The sequence below is a fragment of the Pseudorasbora parva genome, chromosome 17, assembly GCF_024679245.1.
Source record: "Pseudorasbora parva isolate DD20220531a chromosome 17, ASM2467924v1, whole genome shotgun sequence".
Taxonomy (NCBI): domain Eukaryota; kingdom Metazoa; phylum Chordata; class Actinopteri; order Cypriniformes; family Gobionidae; genus Pseudorasbora; species Pseudorasbora parva.
The window spans coordinates 31,947,908-31,967,616 of NC_090188.1; the positions used below are offsets into that span (position 1 = coordinate 31,947,908).

Below are 19,709 nucleotides of genomic sequence, written 5' to 3' on the forward strand. Positions count from 1 at the left end.
ATATTTCTCAGACTGGATTTCCTGCAGAAGCACATCCAGGTTTCAAGACAACAAGGCGCTATTGAAGAATTCCACTCTTATTGCCAAGAAAAATTATACAATTAATTTAGTGCACTAACTATACCTTATAGAGCATCATGTAGGGTTGTCAGTTTGAACCGCTGTTTACTGACACTAATTTAAGACTGATGCCTTTGATTATATATATATATATATATATATATATATATATATATATATATATATATATATATATATATATATATATATATATATATATCTGAATAAGAGACAAACCTTTGCCAAAATATATTTATTTTCTTACAAGAAAAGAGTCCTATACAGCCGTATCTGCAGAGTTATAACTGCAGACTAAACAACTGAGTTCCCTTTTAAAACCCTTTGCAAATTAATTTTCCACACATACTCAAATAACCCCATATGTCTTTCATCTTGACGCCTGGACCCTCAAAATTAGATATACCCCGACCTCTGGGGTCATGAGAGCTGCTCACTGTGTGTCTCTCTGTTGTTTTTTAACAGTCAGGCATAGCAAACAGAAAACACATGCATAATGATTCTTTGATATGAATAAATGTGAACAATAAACTCTCATGCATAATGATTAGAATTCATTTTCTTCTATGATTATTTGTTTCTCTCACCACATCTACATTAATATAATTAGAAATGTTTAAATTGTGAGCAATTATGAAACAAAGCAATTCATGAAAAACCATCATGTAATATGAAATTATTTGACCAACAGATGTTGCATAAACACCTTTTTTCAGTCAAAACAAGGTTTTTTTCTTTAGTTTTTAGTTTTTTCAATAATACTTACATTAAAAAACGTACAATGTACTTATTGAGTTCATAATGTATTGCAAAAAAAGTATGCTTGAGGTGGGATATGGGTAAAGTTAAGGGATACAATTAATTGTAATTATAAATGTAACAAATTTTTTTTTTTACAAATGTAATTACATGCAGGTATTTTTTAAATATAAGTACAATGTAAAAACATGTATGTACACAATAAGTGCATTGTATCAAATTATTCATTTCAATGTTAGTACATACCTCATACCACCAGTTTATGTTACTAATTAAAGTCTGTTACTAATTAATATTTATGCAATTTATTTCAATTCAATTCACAATCATTTTAAATTAAAGCTGTATTTCATGTTAAAATATAGACAAGGCAGATAAGTGTCATCTGGTGGGCGTAAAAAAAGAGAAAACCCTTTGTAATGCCATTATGTAACCACTAGATTGGATTGTTTCATTACGGTATACGGTATTATCACGAAATAAGTTACAAAAAAGTGTTGTCATACTGTGTTGTCACAGTCATACTGTGTTGTTGTTTCTTACAAAAACTTTCTTTAAAAAAAAGAACTGAACATTTAAATGCAATAAAGCAATACACAAACATGTCTAAAGTAAATGAATATTAAGTTTGAAAATGAATAGCTTTAAGTCTTTAAGTTTAAGTATTCTCTGATGTAATGAGCACCTTAGCAAATACAGAAAACTGAATGGCTGTGTGTAGGGCAAGTCTGCTTTGTTTACAAAGATTACCAGGGAAACTGTTTTACCAGAGAAATGTCTGCTGTTGCATCAGCGCCCTCTGCTGTCAGAGAGTGAATGCGTCTCCTTCACTCGTCCCGCCATGAGCTGCTCATGCGCATTGGGTCTGTTTTTTTATGAAGTGCCCACGATAACAATATTGTGCATGTTTATTCCCATGTCCGCATGTCTAATTCCTATAGGCTTGCAAGTTCTATAGTTGTTTTTAGATATAAAAACTTAAAGGATTAGTTCACCCAAAAATGAAATTGATGTCATTAATTACTCACCCAAATGTCGTTCCACACCCATTAGACCTCCGTTCGTCTTCAGAACACAGTTTAAGATATTTTATATTTAGTCCGAGAGGGTATGCAAGTATAGCCTATACACACTATAGGCCTACTGTCCATGTCCAGAAAGGGAATAAAAACATCATCAAAGTAGTCCATCTGTGATATCAGTTAGTTAATTAGAATCTCTTGAAGCATCGAAAATACATTTTGGTCCAAAAATATGACTTTATTCAGCATTGTCTTCTCTTCCTTTTTTGAGTTCAATCCCCAAATAAAGATCCAAACGGTCATGAATCAGCGTACTGATTCATAATTCGGATCGCGTGCCAAGCTGCTGAAATCACGTGACATTGGCAATCCGAATCATTGATCGATATAATGTCAATGGTGGAAACAGTTGTGCTGCAATATTTTTTATAAACTGCTGTGATTCTCTTTTCAAGATTTTTGATTACTAAAAAGTTAAAAAGAACATGTAATAATATATCACAATATTAGACTACTACTTTTTTCTGTATTTGTGATTAAATAAATGCGGGCTTGATGAGCCTAAGAGACTTCTTGCAGAAAAATTAAATAGTATCCAAACTTTACACACACACACACATGGACACAATTCTGAGCATACAATACTTTTAAATCCACCCACACTGTATTTGAATATACCTGTTTTTGTAGGGTTTTATTGTCTTAACTTTATTTATTTATTTTTTTTACCTATTACAGATGTAATCATTGTGACAACTAGCCCCATGTTTCCCCTAATATTAAAGTCTCTCTCTCTCTCTCTCTCTCTCTCTCTCTCTCTCTCTCTCTCTCTCTCTCTCTCTCTCTCTCTCTCTCTCTCTCTCTCTCTCTCTCTCTCTCTCTCTCTCTCTCCCTCTCATCTTGACCTGCATCATTTTATCCTGCAGAGATTTGAACGCATTGCCCTGACAGCTGATCTCTTCATAAAACACAGCACCACAGGGAGCCGTTTATGACCGTCGCTATAAACACCAATAGGTTGGTAATGAGAAATGTCGATAAAAATCTCACCCTGGAGATCTATTACCTTTAATGTTAAAGATGAGTGGTTCTCGCTTCCAAACAACGAGAATCCCATGTCTTAAATATGGTGCGATATATCAGATATGTCAGCGCAGCGATAATGTCAGCGCAACATGGACAATTATGACCACGCATTTGTGTTTGCATGTAACACGTGTGTATTTTTAAGCAAGATAAAAAATATGGAATGGTAGCTAAAACTGCCCTAATTGTAAGGTAATTGATTGCCTATAGAAGTTTTCAAACTTCATTGCTTTAACCTAAAGACCATGAAAAAACACTCACACACCGTATAATGGGGTTTAATTTGGTCTCTGATGATTGTCCTTCACTGGCAGTAAATCAGCATGGCAATAATGCCCCAGGGAAATGGGCAGTAGAGTCCATATGCCCCAGAGTCACAGGATGGGCCCTGCAAGCATCACTACACATGAGTGCCCATCCAGCACAACATGAGGACTGACCACATACGAGCACACATCATTGCGATATAGAGTCTGCTCTCCTTGCAAGAAAAATCGCAAAGGTCAACTTCTAAAGCAGGAAGGATGGTGGAACAGAGGTTGTTGACGAGGGTCGTCTCATTGACCGAGCCTAAATTGACCTATAATTCTCTGCAAGCCATAACATATGAGGAAAGTTTGTCGTACGTGATCGGTGCATTCAACATCAAGGTTAGAGAAGTCACGCCATTACACTCCAGTTCTAAATCTCCAGTCCCCGAGTGGAGAGAGGCTTTTATTTCATAACCAATCGCGTTATCCATTAATCTGCCCTCTTTGTGATAAAAAAGATAGGATTATTAAAGGACGTATTTTTCTCTGCAAAATGTACTTTCATCTGTCAAGGCCAGAGCCAATCATATTTTACTTGGTTGTCAGTCATTATTTATTGCTTTATTTCTTCACAATTTGGTAGTCTAGAAATTAGGAAATGTTTTTTAATTGGGTTTAACCTCAATGTATGTTTGTCTTTATATATATATAAAGACTGACACTCAGTTTCAGTCAATCTCATGTCAATCTTGAGTACCTATAGAGTAGTATTGCATCCTTCATATCTCCGAAAAGTCTTTAGTTATTATATTTATAAAAGAAATATGGGCTGTACCGAGTCTTTCCGGAAAAAACAGAGCACCTGGAGCCGTATCGTGTGGGCGGAGCTAAAGAATGACGAGCGCACAAAGCGGTGACGTCCTCCATCGTGGAGAAACTCATGGCTATCGATCTCAGCTAATAGATATATGATCCAGAATCATTCGGAGGCTGAAATAAATTGAACAGGAGAAGCAGCAACAGTAGGACGTCCGTCTCTGTGGTATGTACTGTATTTAGTGGCCTGTCAACATTTGTGTGTCTTTACTCGCAGTTTATGAGGACATGATTCGGTTTATGGACTATTGTATGCGACTAAACCTTAGCAGTAGCAAGCAAAACGGTTTTGCACGTCAGACTAGTGTAACGTCATACATAGAATAACAATGGAGTAACCGCTAGCGCATTTGAATGACGAAGCACGCGATCGTGTCGTTTACTGATGTTTACTCACGCGACGATAGCCAAAACCAGAGACATTTGAAGCAGTTTTACTCACCGGCTGCTTCCAAAGCAGGACCGAACCTTTATCGCTGGGACCGCTCCGTCAAAAACACACTTCTTTGGTATGATTTGGTGAAGTCCTGTGACAGCAGTGGCGTGGAAATCCACTTTGCGATGCGGCTGAAGCGATGTTGCGAAGCTTCCCATCATTTCTGCGTTCAAATCGGTTCAAATGCAGCGCTGCCTTCCCGGAATGCTGTGCTGAAGCGTTGAAGTCGCTCGACGTCACCCATAGGAATAAAGTGGAGCGCGGCGCAGACTATAACGACGACTGGATCTGCACTTGAGAGAGTGTTTACGGCGTGCATTTCCTCTCTCGCTCTAGTCACGCGCACGCACCCCGGGAGAAGAGCCCGTACGGCCCATACAAGGACCTTCCGCTCTATTAACGTCAAGCCGACCCATACTCGAAAAAAACTCTCCGAAACTTGTGAGAAACCGGAAGGAGTATTTTTGACACAGAAATACTCCATCAAACATCCAACATTAGTTTTTGAAACTTTGTCTATTTTTAGGATCGGAATCCAAGTCTTTAACAGTGTAAAAAGCTCAGTATGCATGAAACAGCATTTCACCCCCCTTTATTCTCACCCCCTTTAACTTTAATGACACCCCATTCTTAATCTGTATGGTTAAATATATGGAGTTGGCCCACCCTTTGCAGCTATAACAGCTTCAACTCTTCCAGGAAGGCTTTCCACAAGGTTTAGGAGAGTTTTTATAGAATTTTTGACCATTCTTCTAGAAGCAAATTTGTGAGGTCAGGCACTGATGTTGGAAGCCTGGCTCATCGTCTCCGCTCTAATTCATCCCAAAGGTGTTCAATCGGGTTGAGGTCAGGTTGAGGCCAGTCCAGTTCCTTCACACCAAACTCGCTCATCCATGTCTTTATGGACCTTGTTTTGTGCACTGGTGCGCAGTCATGTTGGAACAAAGTCGGGAGCATGAAATTACAACCTGAATTCTGAAAATGTTGGGACGTTTTTTAAATGTGAATTAAATGACAACTAAAAGACTTTCAAATCATATAAGCCAATATTTGATTCACAATAGAACATAGATAACATAACAAATGTTTGAACAGAGATATTTTTCACTTTGATCCACTTAAAGAGCTAATTTCAAACTTGGTATGCCAGACATTTCCAGTTGCTGAAGAGTGTGTGGTCATCTTTGAAGTATTTTTCCATTTAATTATGCACCAAATGTTCTCTATAAGTGAAAGATCAGGCCAATTCAGCACCAGGACTCTTCTACGATGAAGCCATGCTGTTGTAATAGCTGCAGTAAATGGTTTTGCATTGTCCTGCTGAAATACACAAGGCCTTCCCTGAAATAGACATCGTCTGGAGGGGAGCATATGTTGCTCTAAAACCTTTATATACCTTTCAGCATTCACAGTGCCTTCTAAAACATGCAAGCTGCCCATACTGTATTCACCTATACACTCTATTACTGCATTTAGTAATGTCATTGACACAATAAGGCAGATGAGTGATCCTATTTATCTCAATCTTTTGATGATGTTATGCCCTGCAGATGAAGAGATTTGCTAAGCCTTTGCATTTGACGTTGAGGAACATTGCTTTTAAAGTATTCCACAAGTATTCCTCTGCCCATCTTTGCTTCTGAGAGACTCTCTACGACATTTGATTGCTCATCATGTTACAGACCTGATATCAGTTGGCCTAATTAGTTGCTAGATGTTCTCCCAGCTGAATCTTTTCCAAATTTCTTGCTTTTTCAGCATTTTGTTGCTCCTGTGCCTTCTCATATGAGACCTGTAGCAGGCATCAAGTTTGAAATGAACTTATTTAGTGGATAAAAGTGTGCAAATTCTCTGTTTAAACGTTTGTTATGTGATCTATGTTCTATTGTGAATAAAATATTGGCTCATGTGATTTTAAAATCTTTGAATTATCATTTTATTCAAATTTAAAAAAGTGTCCCAACTTTTCTGGAATTCGAGTTGTAAGAGTTCCTTTCACTGAAACTAAGGGGCCAGGATGCAGATGCTTGGCCGTGGAAACCCATTCCGTGAAGTTCTCTACGCACTGTTCTTGAGCTAATCTGAAGATCACATAAAGTTTGGAGGTCTGTAGCTATTGACTCTTCAGAAAGTTGGTGACTGCTTCTGCGCACTGTGCACCTCAGCATGTGCTGACCCTGCTCTGTGATTCTATGTTGCCTACCACTTTGTGGCTGAGTTGCCATTGTTAGCAGTTGCCCGTGGAATATTTAGTAAGGAAACTTCACGAATGGACTTATTACACAGGTGACAACCTATCACGGTACCACGCTTGAGTTCACTGAGCTCCTGAGAACGAACCATTCTTTCACAGGTTTGCATGCCTAGTACTCGATTGTATACACCTGTGGCCATGAGAGGGATTGCAATGCCTGAATTCAATGATTTGGAGCGGTGTCCCAATACTTTTGGCAATAGTGTACTCTTTTTTATACACATAAATACCTTATAATGTTGTGTGTAAATGTTAGTGCTAAAAAGGATTACATTTATTATTTTTATTATTTTATTAATATTTATATGATTATATCCAGATACACTCTCAGAAAAAAGGTACAGCACTTTCACATGAGGAGTACACTACCCTAAAGTACAAAAGTAAATGACCCCTAAATGGTACACATTAGTACCTTTTTTATTGTACCTTAGGGTACTACCCCAGTAAAAGCGCTTTTCTGGGACATTATATCAGAGTGATATCTCATTATGATTTGAGATTCATTTTAATACTATTTATGAAAATAATTTAAAATGCCTACTAAAATGTTGAAAAGGGATTAGTATACTATGCTACATTTCTTTAATTCTGCCTTGTAGAAACTCACATACCAAATATAAATGTTAATATGACATATGAGCACAAGGTCAAGAGAAAAAAAAATGTGTGTAATGATAAGTTCTCATCTGCAGTGTTGTTTTAAAGTTCCCCTAGAAGGAGTTGAAACAATATGTTAAATTGTTCTCTGATATCTACATAGAGGATATTTGGCTTATTTAAGGGCAAAGATTGTCCAGATACAGTTTTACAGGTCCACTTATAACCCTATAAATTGTCCCTAGGATGTAATGCTCTGTTTTGGCCTTATTTGGAAGAGTCATTAATATTTATGTTGAGCTCTACTCTGATTGGCTTATTTCAGACGCTCACATCTCACAGCTGTACAGCGAAGCACCTCGTGAGTCCTGACCATCCTGACAGAACACAGACCGACTGAATGACACTTTAAGCAGAACATCTCAAATGGAGATTGATAAAATGCAGCTTACTGTTTACTGGTGTTTTCAGATCATTCCGGTTGCCAGATTTCAGTAATTTAAACCCCTTAAACAGAGCTTTTCTGTAAAATAGAACTTGTATACTATCCACTGTTTTACATAAACATGTCCAATCTGGCAACCATATGCACGCAAGCTCTCTCTCGCGCGAGGATGATCTGAAACCACCAATAAACAAGTAAGCTGCATTTCAGCAATCTCCATTTGAGATGTTCTGCTTAAAGTGTCGTTCAGTCTACATTTTAGACTTTAGTCTTTTTCGTCAACGTTATTGCATGTTTATATAACGTTAGTCACAATGTAGGCTACGCAGTGACTGTGATGTACTCTGAAATACATGCAAAAACATCATAGGCCTATTTCCGTTCTCAAAAATATAAATATATAACTTATATTTTTACAAAATGAATAGCCTTGTCAAATGACTGTCGTTTTAACTTATATGGTGGAAAAGGTGACGTTTGCGCAGAAGGGTCGAGTGAACGATCTGTAAGTAACGTATCTACGGTTGTATTTTGTAATACAAAATAATATTACCCTTTGTCATTAGACACACTATTTAGTTTTGTATGGTACTTGGTGTTTCCTATTGTTACAGTAAGCATCTTGCATTATCTAGACAATGTGGTCTCTCTAAGAAACTTTCAATTTAATCAGAAATTGTTTAAACAGTCCATAAGTGGATAAATCAGTACTTACTACTTGCAGGAATACAGCTGCCACTTTCTTCAGTTGACGCTGAGCGAAGCTTGCTTGAAATGGGCCGAACAAATGAACGATTTTAAAATAAATTGTTGTGGTATCCGATTATAAAAAACCTCAACCATGACTGTTGACATATGAAAAGTCCTCACGTCCCCTGCACAGTCTGAACATGACGTATGTCATGAGAGCTGTTTTTGCTATCCTCGAGTGTCTTGTTTACCTGCAGTCCCAGTTACCGTCAGTTCCGCCTGACAATGAACGTGTTTGGACAGATGCAAATGTTGGGGGCGTGCATATAAATGATCCCCAATGCTTGCGTCACGGTTGGGTTTATGTTGAGAAGCACTTATTTTTCCGTGGTGTTTTTGATTCACGAGATTAACATAGTAGAAGGCAATGGTGTTTGAGACTCACAGTATGTGATGTCCATGTACTGAACTCTTATTATTTCACTATGGCAAGGTTAATTCAATTTTTCATTCTAGGGCACCTTTAAGGTTACATTCTGCAGTACAGGAAACATGCACACGTTCGCACACCTTTTGCTTGCAGCATAGCCGTAGACCTTCCTGGGTGAAAAAGAACAATTAGAGGAGAAATGAGGGCAGAATCACTGGGGGAAATGGCTGGTGAAGACTTTATTGATTAGCAAGGACTGCCTGATCTAGCGCTCAGTATAGCAATTATGCTGGTGTCAACAGAGAGCAAAGCAATGAAAGACCTTCACCTCAGCTGTCTGGTGTCTAAACACAACATATGATCATACATGTAAAATACTTCCATTCTCTATGATGGTATTTAACGACAATTGAAATCAAATGATTCTTGAGTTCTGGGACATAAAATGCTAAAGATCTGGAGGGAAGTTTATGAATTAGGAAATAATTTTGGATTTAATCTATTTAAAGTGTCAAACGATAAATCACGTCCAAAATTAAAGTTTGTGATATATATAAACATAACAAAGGTGCAAATCCAAGGCACTCTTCTTCAAATTTGAAAACTCTTCAAACATTTCATGGTAGAACATTTTAATTAAAAGACAAAGGGTGAAAAACAACCCATGCATAGCGGCCCAAAAACAGCCTTCTTCAGGGTGATGTCTGTTTGTATTCAAATTACATAATAATTACACACACAGACACACATACACACACACACACACACACACACACACACACACACACACACACAAACACACACACACACACACACACACACACACACACACACACACACACACACACACACACACACACACACACACACATTATGTAGACAAACTTTTATTTTTGATGTGATTAATCGTGATTAATCGTTTGACATCATTAATTTAAACATATTCATTTACGTTTTAATGCAACCTCCTTATAATTAAATTCATATCGGACCTTTTGCCTGAAAATAGAATTTGAAACAGATTTTATGACTATACATTATTAATTATTAATCTTTATTTAAACTCATTTAAATCTAATTTACAAGTGTGATGGTCAAGAATGCAGAAAAATACATTACAGCTTATGGGACAAATCAAAATAAATAAAGGCAGAAAGGAATGCATAATAACATAAAGTCAAGTAGGCTATCATAAAAGAAGAAATGTAGAAATGTTTTATTTAAAGAGGCATTTTTTGTCTCATCTTTAATATATATATATATATATATATATATATATATATATATATATATATATATATATATATATATATATATATATATATATATATATATATATGAAGTAGCTATTGAGTTATGTTTGAGGGCAGCTAGTTTTATGGACAGTCAGTAATGACAATAAGTGATAAAAATATATAATTAAAAAAAAATTCTAGTTATCATTTCTGATTAATGTTCAAATGAAAATGTTGGCTTAATTTTCCCATAATTGCAGATAAGATTGTGGGACACGTTTTGTCTCAGTTCTTTTAGCATCACCAACAAATCAATCTGAAGGTGAGGGAACCGTTAGATGATCCAGGTGTGTGTTGAAGGGACAAACACAATCTGTTTTCTCCACAAATAGAGATGAATTCAGTTCTGTCTCCTTCCACTCCATCAGCCATGCCTGACCAGGTCTGCCCGGTCTCTCTCTCTCTCTCTCTCTCTCTCTCTCTCTCTCTCTCTCTCTCTCTCTCTCTCTCTCTCTCTCTCTCTCTCTCTCTCTCTCTCTCTCTCTCTCTCTCTCTCTCTCTCTCTCTCTCTCTCTCTCTCTCTCTCTCTCTCTGAACAGCCATAACCATTAATCCCAGACACCCTATTTATACTGCCTAATTGTGATGAGTATGAATTATCAATTATAGTGAGTACCTAATTGCCCTTCATAAAGTCAGCCTCCTCTAGCTTTAAAGAGGGCTGTTTAAATGTTACTAATAGCTCTCTTCTTTACATGGAGAATATATCTTCATTTTTGAGCTCGCTGAGCGTGAGAGTCGCTCGTAATTTAAAGGGGCAATTGAGGAAAGGCGTGCAGGTGGTTCCAGGGGGACTCGTTAAGATTTAATGAATTATGATGCGACCTTCTGCGAACAATGAGCAATCAATGCAAGCGCTGAGTGACAGAACATCCCATCGACTGCGGCCCATAACCTCAAATCGAGTGTAATTCTTTCTTTTACACTCTACATTAGCAGTGCACTAACCCAAGTGTCCATTCACAGAAGACCGTGATTATGCTGCAGTCCTAAAGACATGCTGTCTCTCTGCACACCATCCGGGGTTACACTTGATCTCAGCCGATGAAGTCTGGCACCTCTGCGTACATTTAGTATGTGCATCGCTAAACACCTGACACAAAACATAGATGTGTGCGCATTTCTAGTGTGACAGCCGCCAATAGAAATATACACTGCTCATAGAGTCCTGTCATTTCTACTGACATCGAAAGACCATGGAAGAGAAGGTAAGGCAGAGGTAAATTCAACGTTTCGAATGAGATTTCCTTTCACCCACCTTCACATAATTAGGGAATTACGTTTTAAGGAAGATTTTTAACATCATCACATTTTATGTTATTTTCTGTGGGTCCCAATTCAATTGTGTTTTCTATTCTATTCTATTCTATTCTATTCTATTCTATTCTATTCTATTCTATTCTATTCTATTCTATTCTATTCTATTCTATTCTATTCTATTCTATATAAACACAACTTGTTTAATGCTGCGTTCACGTGCTATCGAAAATTTGAGATCATTGCATTCATGTTTCAAAATGTGAGGGCGTTCATGTGAAGTTTATACATAGGAAACTCGTATTTACGATAATTCCGAGAGCATGTGAAGGCACCATAATTCACAATTTAAAGAAAATTATTTTCTCCCTTTGTTCCTTTCATGAACAGAGACAAATTTAATTCAGATTGGGTTCATATTTGAAGTATTTTATTTGTTTTATTCATTTAAAGGGGGGGGGGGGTGAAATGCTGTCTCATGCATACTGAGCTTTTTCCACTGTTAAAGACTTGGATTCCCATCTCAAACATAGACAAAGTTTCAAAAACTAATGTTGGACGTTTGATAGAGTATTTCTGTGTCAAAAATACTCCTTCCGGTTTCTCACAAGTTTCAGAGAGTTTTTTTCGAGTATGGGTCGGCTTGACGTTAATAGATCGGAAGGTCCTTGTATGGGCCGTACGGGCTCTTCTCCCGGTAGGGTGTGCGCGCGTGACTAGAGCGAGAGAGGAAATGCACGCCCATAAACACTCTCGCAGGTGCAGATCTAGTCGTCGTTATAGTCCGCGCCGCGCTCCACTTTATTCCTATGGGTGACGTCGAGCGACTTCAACGCTTCAGCACAGCATTCTGGGAAGGCAGCGCTGCATTTGAACCGATTTGAACGTAGAAATGACGGGAAGCTTCACAACATCGCTTCAGCCGCATCGCAAAGTGGATTTCCACGCCACTGCTGTCAGGACTTCACCAAATCATACCAAAGAAGTGTGTTTTTGACGGAGCGGTCCCAGCGATAAAGGTTCGGTCCTGCTTTGGAAGCAGCCGGTGAGTAAAACTGCTTCAAATGTCTGTGCTGTTGGCTATCGTCACGTGAGTAAACATCAGTAAACGACACGATCGCGTGCTTCGTCATTCAAATGCACTAACGGTTACTCCATTGCTGTTCTATGTATGACGTTACACTAGTCTGACGTGCAAAACCGTTTTGCTTGCTACTGCTAAGGTTTAGTCGCATACAATAGTCCATAAACCGAATCAAGTCCTCATAAACTGCGAGTAAAGACACAAATGTTGACAGGCCACTAAATACAGTACATACCACAGAGACGGACGCCCTGCTGTTGCTGTTTCTCCTGTTCAATTTATTTCAGCCTCCGAATGATTCTGGATCATATATCTATTAGCTGAGATCGTAAGCCATGAGTTTCTCCACGATGGAGGACGTCACCGCTTTGTGCGCTCGTCATTCTTTAGCTCCGCCCACTCGATACGCCTCCAGGCGCTCGTTTTTTTCCGGAAAGACTTGGTACAGCCTATATTTCTTTTATAAATATAATAAAACTAAAGACTTTTCGGAGATATGAAGGATGCAATACTACTCTATAGGTACTCAAGATTGACATGAGATTGACTGAAACTGAGTGTTTCACCCCCCCCCCCCCCCCCCCCTTTAAGGAATTGTATTTTGACTGTAATGTCATAATATTTCCTTTTCAGCTCCAGTTTGGAACTCAAATCCCTATTCTAGTCTATTGTATTGTATTGTATTGTATTGTATTGTATTGTATTGTATTGTATTGTATTGTATTGTATTCTATCCTATTCTATTCTATTCAGATCCGGTGTCAAACTTTTCTATTCACCACTTATTCCAAACACCACTTGTGTTTTCATTGACAATTTTGAGAAAATTATTTTATCCATTTTTTTCTTTCTTTTACAAACAGAGACCAATTCAATTCAATTTATTTAAGGAATTTTATGTTTAACCATAATGCCATTTTACGTCCAATTTCTATTCTATTCTATTCTATTCTATTCTATTCTATTCTATTCTATTCTATTCTATTCTATTCTATTCTATTCTATTCTATTCTATTCTATTCTATTCTATTCTATTCTATTCTATTCTGATCCGGAAAACAGAAACAGTCCATCATTCTCTAGAAACAGTGTTGGGCATTGTTTCAGGAACTATGGCAGGATTCTCTGTAGTTGTCTCTTCTGTAGTGTGAGCTGTAGTCTAGAAAGTCTCCAAAGCGAACTGACCTTTACCTCATTGAGGAAAGAGTGTGTGTTTGTAAAAAGGGGGCCAATGTCCACGAACGTGTGACAGTGTCCCCTGGTGTAATTGCCCTCTTTTGCTATGATCCAGGCAAATCAACAAATCACCCAGCCACTTTCCACATCTGCTGCGTGTCAGCATCTGCCAGACGCGCTCACCCATCCCGGACGCTGCCAGCAAGCCGTCATTATGCCTGCTGCTGAACAGGTAGAACCGTTTGTGCAATTACCAAACAATGCCACCGACCTTGTGTTCGCCTGGACGTCCTAAAACATCGCTCTCATATAATGCCCAAAAGTTTTAGTGTAATGATTTCTGTCCATTGTGTTTTTGACACATATGCTGCATATGCACAGTAATTGGTTTCCAGTTCCTTTGTGTTCATGTGTTTTATAGGATGGGGATGCTTTCTTAAAAATAATTGTGGGAACTGTTTAAACTATTGTGCAATTCGTTTTTAGATACATTTGAACCATTTGGAAAATTGGATGCAATTATATTACATGCTTTTATTGCATTCTGATTTTTTTTTTTTAAAAATGTATATATATTCTGAAGGAAACAGGCAGCATGAGGCAGCAAAGGTTTTAGATTAGATCAAGGTAAGGCTTTGGCTCTGTATGAATGAAGTGACTACACAAGAATAGTTGACTTGTCACAATGTAGTTCAGTATATGCATGATAAGACTAATAACAATTCTGTATGCAAATCTGTATGCAAATATTATGATTTTTAACACTGAACAACTTTAATTTCAGATTGACTAACAAAGTATAACCTACCAAACCAAAATGGCACTTATCTACAGAACTAAATCTACCTGAACAGAAGGCTCAAGGAATATCAAAGAGACAGATAAGTTCAACTCTTTACACCCCTCATAAGGTTTTTAAAGTCTCCTTTCCCCATTTAAAGAATGGAATCCACAGGCTTTTAGTGCTCTGAAGTTGTAATCTTCAAAAGCATTTTCCCATTCTATTGTCCATTTGCACTCTGGATAGAATAAAGGGACAAAGTCAAAACAAAGAGCACATGCCCATCCGTAAACAGAGCTCCTCCTTAAGACGCGACTACACGAATGAATCGACATTTAGCAGACCTCCGTGGTGTTCTGATGAGTTTATGGGCCAGGAGGCGGGGACACTGGAACATTTGGGAGGTTTGTCCGGAAGTGTGCCCCTCTCCCCAACCAGTGCACCAAAAGTTGTCCTCTTAGCCCCAACAGCTGCTGTCCTCAATTTCTCCACCTCAGCTCTTGTGTGTTCTTTATCTCCAGTACCCAAGTCTGTGTTGTGCCCCCTGGGCCACACTTTTGTGCTTCGGTCCTGTGTAAACAGATGTGCATAGTACAGAGAGGAAGTTGTAAACTTGCAGGAAAGACTTCAGCCTCCATTCTTATGGAGCTCACCTAGTGCAAGCCACTGGGCTTAGACATGCAAATGCAAGCAAACAGTCCCTGTTCGGACAGTGATCGTCTGAAGATTGACCATGTTACAGCCGCAAAACACAGGGGAGGTGGAGTCACTCTGTTTAATAAAGGAGAGGAATAAACATCTGTGATCTGAACTGTGGACAAGGGTTTGGATGGTGTTTGTGCATGTTTGTGGCATTCTGCAAATGCTCCGTCTTTTTGACCTACAGTGAGTTTTTGCACACTTAAAGCCACGCAAAAATTATAGAATAGGCTATATAAGACGTGGAGATGGGCATTTTTGTAATTCCCTTTTTATTTATTTATTTATTGGACATATGAAGTGAGTTCACCTCAGGTTTACACATAGTTAATCTTTTTTATCTTAAAATAAATGAAATTTGGATTGATATTTTGCTAATGAAGTTCAATCATTTTTAAGGGTTAGTTCAATCAAAATTGAAAATTGTCATTTATTGACCATCACCCTATGGTTTTCTTTCTTCTGTGGAACACAAAAGGAGATATTTTGAAGAATGTTGAGGTCCATACGAGAAGACATTTTTCAAAATATTTTCTTTTGATGGGAGATTTTTTGTTTGTTTTTTTTGTTAATGATCCCTTTAAGTGGGGCGAGTGTAAATGTCTCAGGCTTTTATATATCGCACGGCTGTTCGAAACAGCCTGCTAGTGAATTTACTTCTCTTATTCTGTTCCCCAAAATACACACATAAAAATAAAGCTACAGATTCATTCCCATGATGCCTGTATTATCTTGGGAATGAATATGTAGCTTCATTTTATGTGTGTATTTTGGGGAACAGAATAAGAGAAGTAAATCACTAGCAGGTAACAGTAACGCCTCATTTATCAGTGCCGGACACACGTTTATTGATCTATCCTGAGCTTTGGCAGATTGATGCGACGTAGTGAATGTGAAGATACTGCATGGCTTAAGCTATTGACTCCATGAAATAAGCCAAGATGCTGTACTGACCCAATACATAATAATTTATTTGCCAGAAAAAGTATTTATATTGGCAGTTTTATTGGGGTGCAATAATAATATTTTTCTTTTTTTTCTTCTTTTTTTTTTTACTGAAACTGTTACTTTTTCAATTATTTTTGACAGAAATCACAATACAAATCTCTAATATAGGCTAGCTCACTCAAGCACGTGTAAAAAATGTTCTTAAGTGTTCTTTTCTAAACATGCTGTCAGGCTATACGGTTTAGATGCAACAGTTTCTTGAGTTATGCTGCTTGGGAACTTGTCCATGTTGTATTGATTGAAACGAGCGCAGGTTTAAGTACCGAGTGCTCTCGGCCAATCGAAAGGGATCCCGTTAAACGCTCGTGTTCACGCGTCTCCTCTAATGGACCTGTTAAAGAGCTCAGGCACACCTTCATCCGCTGACATCTGACCGAAGAGAAGCTGCATCCACTTTGTGTGCCTGCTTAGTAGAGAATACTGAAAGAAGATATCAGAAATAGTAGTGGACTTTGCAAAATGCTTGAATATCAGGAGTCCGCGATGAAAACAACGTCGGGTCATCGGATTTCCTTTTCCATTATTGACATATTGGATCCCAAAAAGTTCACAAGTAAAAGGACAGCAGAGAAAGAACGGACATCATCCTTAGAAAACACGGAATTTGGAAGTTTGGAGGAACAGCGCAACGGGGAAGTCAGTCATGTGTACGGAGAATCGCTTTCCATCTGCCATAATATAGGTGAGGAAATACGCTTCATAACAAAACCAGAGAGAGAACTATTCGGAGATTTTCGAGGCGGTTAACTTTTGAAATGTCTTCCTTTTTTTGGTCGCAACCGATTGAGCTTCGTCATCTTAGCCTACATTTTACACAAAACACTAGTCTATAGCCTATAATATCTGTAATGTTTAATAATTAAATGATGTAACAATTCTTACGTGATATAGGCAGAGATTGAGCTACTGTTACTATGGTTACCTTCTGACGGTCGCGACTTGTATCGCACACTCTGGCTAACTTAAATCCAACTTTTGTAGTTACCGAAACATTGTTCTGAAAAGCTTTTGAAACGCAAATTATATCCTACAATAGACTACAAATATTTGAGACAAACACTGTCTTTGTGGTTACACCTTAGAGGTGCCACCCTCTATAATTAATGAGGAAAAAAAACACAAAATCTTTTTTCTTTTTTTTCTTTTTTTGTATGAATTAGGCTACTTTCACATAGACTATAAAAAAATAAAAAAAATAAAAAGGGTAAACATGATGTTTTTCACTGATCTCCTCCAGGTAGATTTGTGTGTGTGTATTGTAGGCTATCAGATGGTAGAATTTGACCTTCCCCTCATTTCCAAGACCGCGTTTTCTTTAAGCAGCCGCAGCTGAGTAAGTGATTGCCATTGGGACAGTCAGGGCAGATAATTGTTTAAATCGTCCCATTGAGGATGCCTGTGCTCACTTTGATCGATATCCCATTACTGGATGCTGCATATCTCCCTCCAGCAGCTTGCGGCTCCAAACTTCAAACCCCTGCCATGTCTGATCCCAAATATCGTTCGATTAAAACTTCCCTTTAAATAGATGACATTTATTGATCTGCCGACAAATATGAAACTCCATTAGCGCGTCATGGCTGGATTGCAGAGCTGGATTTAACTAGGGTTTCTTTCCGCAACATGACATTTGAGGCGATTTGTGATTTAGAAATTGTTGAGGGATTATGGCCCATTCCACGCCAGTCTTTCCTTGAAATCCACACGGTTACAGAGATCCTCACATTAGCTGCCAGTTACCCAATTTCTTCTGCTCAAGCTTTATTTAGAATTTCTTATCTTAATATGCATAGCATAGGCTATATAAATAATTAACCATGGTTTTATCATAGTAAAATTGTAGGCTAGTAACCATGGTTTTTGGCTAATTTATTATCATTTATTTAACCCAAGTTTTCCACAAATATCATGGTTAAACTATGGTTAGAGTAGCAACTCCATGGTTAATTTGTGGTTACCAACTAGAATATAATAACCATGTTGAATTCTATAGGTTCTATATTCTATAATTCTATTTTATACTTGAATAAACGCAAAATTCTGATTATTAGCTCATTAATTCAAAATAAAAAAATAATAATTAAATAAATAATAAAGCTTTTAAGTTACAATTATCTTATCCTTATGTAATATTTTCACCTCGGGTTTATAAAATTTGTTTTAGACCTACTCTAAATAATGCTAGCTAAAACACCCAACACCATAGCAACGCCTAGCAACCAGTCAGAACACCCTATAGCAACACTCTGTCTATCTGTAATCTATTTCAAGTTTTAACAGTTTTAAACTTTCAGATAAGGCAAGGTCAAATGTGTTAGTTTTGTTTATTGGTAATAAGCTACTAAAGTTTAATATTTTCACTTTTATCTTGGGGTTCTCTTCATTTTAGCTACTAAAATGTAATAGCCTACTGAAAACATAAGCTACCAGAAAGACTCTTGACATATTGATTTTTACTGACAGGAGATCAATCAGCTGATGACCATCAAGGTTTAGTCAGACTGCATCCTCCTGATCCTGATGTTGACTTGGACTCATCAACCTCTCTCAGAAGCTTAAGATCCGGCTTTTCTCCGTGTGAAGATCCAGATGAAGCAGGTGAAGAGAGAATCACTCCAGCGGCGGATGATGTGTCGCGTCAGCGGCGGCGTCGGTCAGACCACAGCTGCACGAAGCCGCGGCGCGCCAGAACCGCCTTCACCTATGAACAGCTGGTGGCCTTGGAGAACAAATTCCGCACCACACGTTATTTATCAGTATGCGAGCGACTAAATCTCGCCCTGTCCCTGAGCCTGACAGAAACCCAAGTCAAGATTTGGTTCCAGAACCGAAGAACCAAGTGGAAAAAGCAGAACCCCGGTGCAGAGAGTTCTCTGCAACCCGGCACAAACTCTCTGCCCAACATCAGCTCGACCTGTGGGTCCACGTCTGCACTCCACCCTACATTTAGCACCGGGAACATGATCTTTCATTCTGGACCGGTGCACCTGGCATCTTCCGGCGGGCTCTTGCATTCGTTTTTGCCTGATGGCTTTCTTCAGCCAGCATTCTTCACCCCACACTTATGAAGTGTTTCACCAAAAAGACAAAAAGACTATGTGTAAATGTGAATTTATAAAGTGGATTACTTGTTCAATGGTCCTCAGAAGGATGGGATTGTTCTTGGCTTTATGTAGCCTAATAATTAATTAGGCCTAAAATTAAGATATACATTTTTTTTCACTGACTTCTGTGAGCAGAGATATAGTTAAGAGGGGCCAAACCCTGGGGCTCAAGAATGATACATCTGAAAGATATGCTCTCATAAATGCAATTAATAGATCTGAGAATCTAATCATGGTCCACCCTGGCAACCAGCCACTTTAAATCTAAGAGATGAATTGTATCATATGTGTGTCTTTCTTTTGTATATATCGTTTGTGCTAGCAGTTGGATACGTTATTGTAGATTTAGCATCAAATTCTTTAAAGAACTTGAAATTA

General features: G+C 38.0%; 1 protein-coding gene across 1 annotated transcript; it reads left to right on the top strand.

The window, feature by feature from the left end:
- The first annotated feature begins 16,573 nt into the window (after positions 1-16,573).
- On the top strand, positions 16,574-19,492 carry nkx1.2la (NK1 transcription factor related 2-like,a). Its single transcript, XM_067422007.1, has 2 exons — positions 16,574-16,909; positions 18,691-19,492. The coding sequence occupies exons 1-2, from the start codon at positions 16,687-16,689 to the stop codon at positions 19,293-19,295; spliced, it is 828 nt and encodes a 275-aa protein (XP_067278108.1). The 5' UTR covers positions 16,574-16,686; the 3' UTR covers positions 19,296-19,492.
- Positions 19,493-19,709: the final 217 nt, after the last annotated feature.

What these genes read in the sequence shown, in the direction of transcription:
- nkx1.2la (XM_067422007.1), top strand. Translation starts at nt 16,687, where the DNA reads ATGCTTGAATATCAGGAGTCCGCGATGAAAACAACGTCGGGTCATCGG. An exon ending in TTCCATCTGCCATAATATAG is followed by an intron (nt 16,910 to 18,690) that starts GTGAGGAAATAC and finishes TTTTACTGACAG; the next exon opens with GAGATCAATCAGCTGATGAC.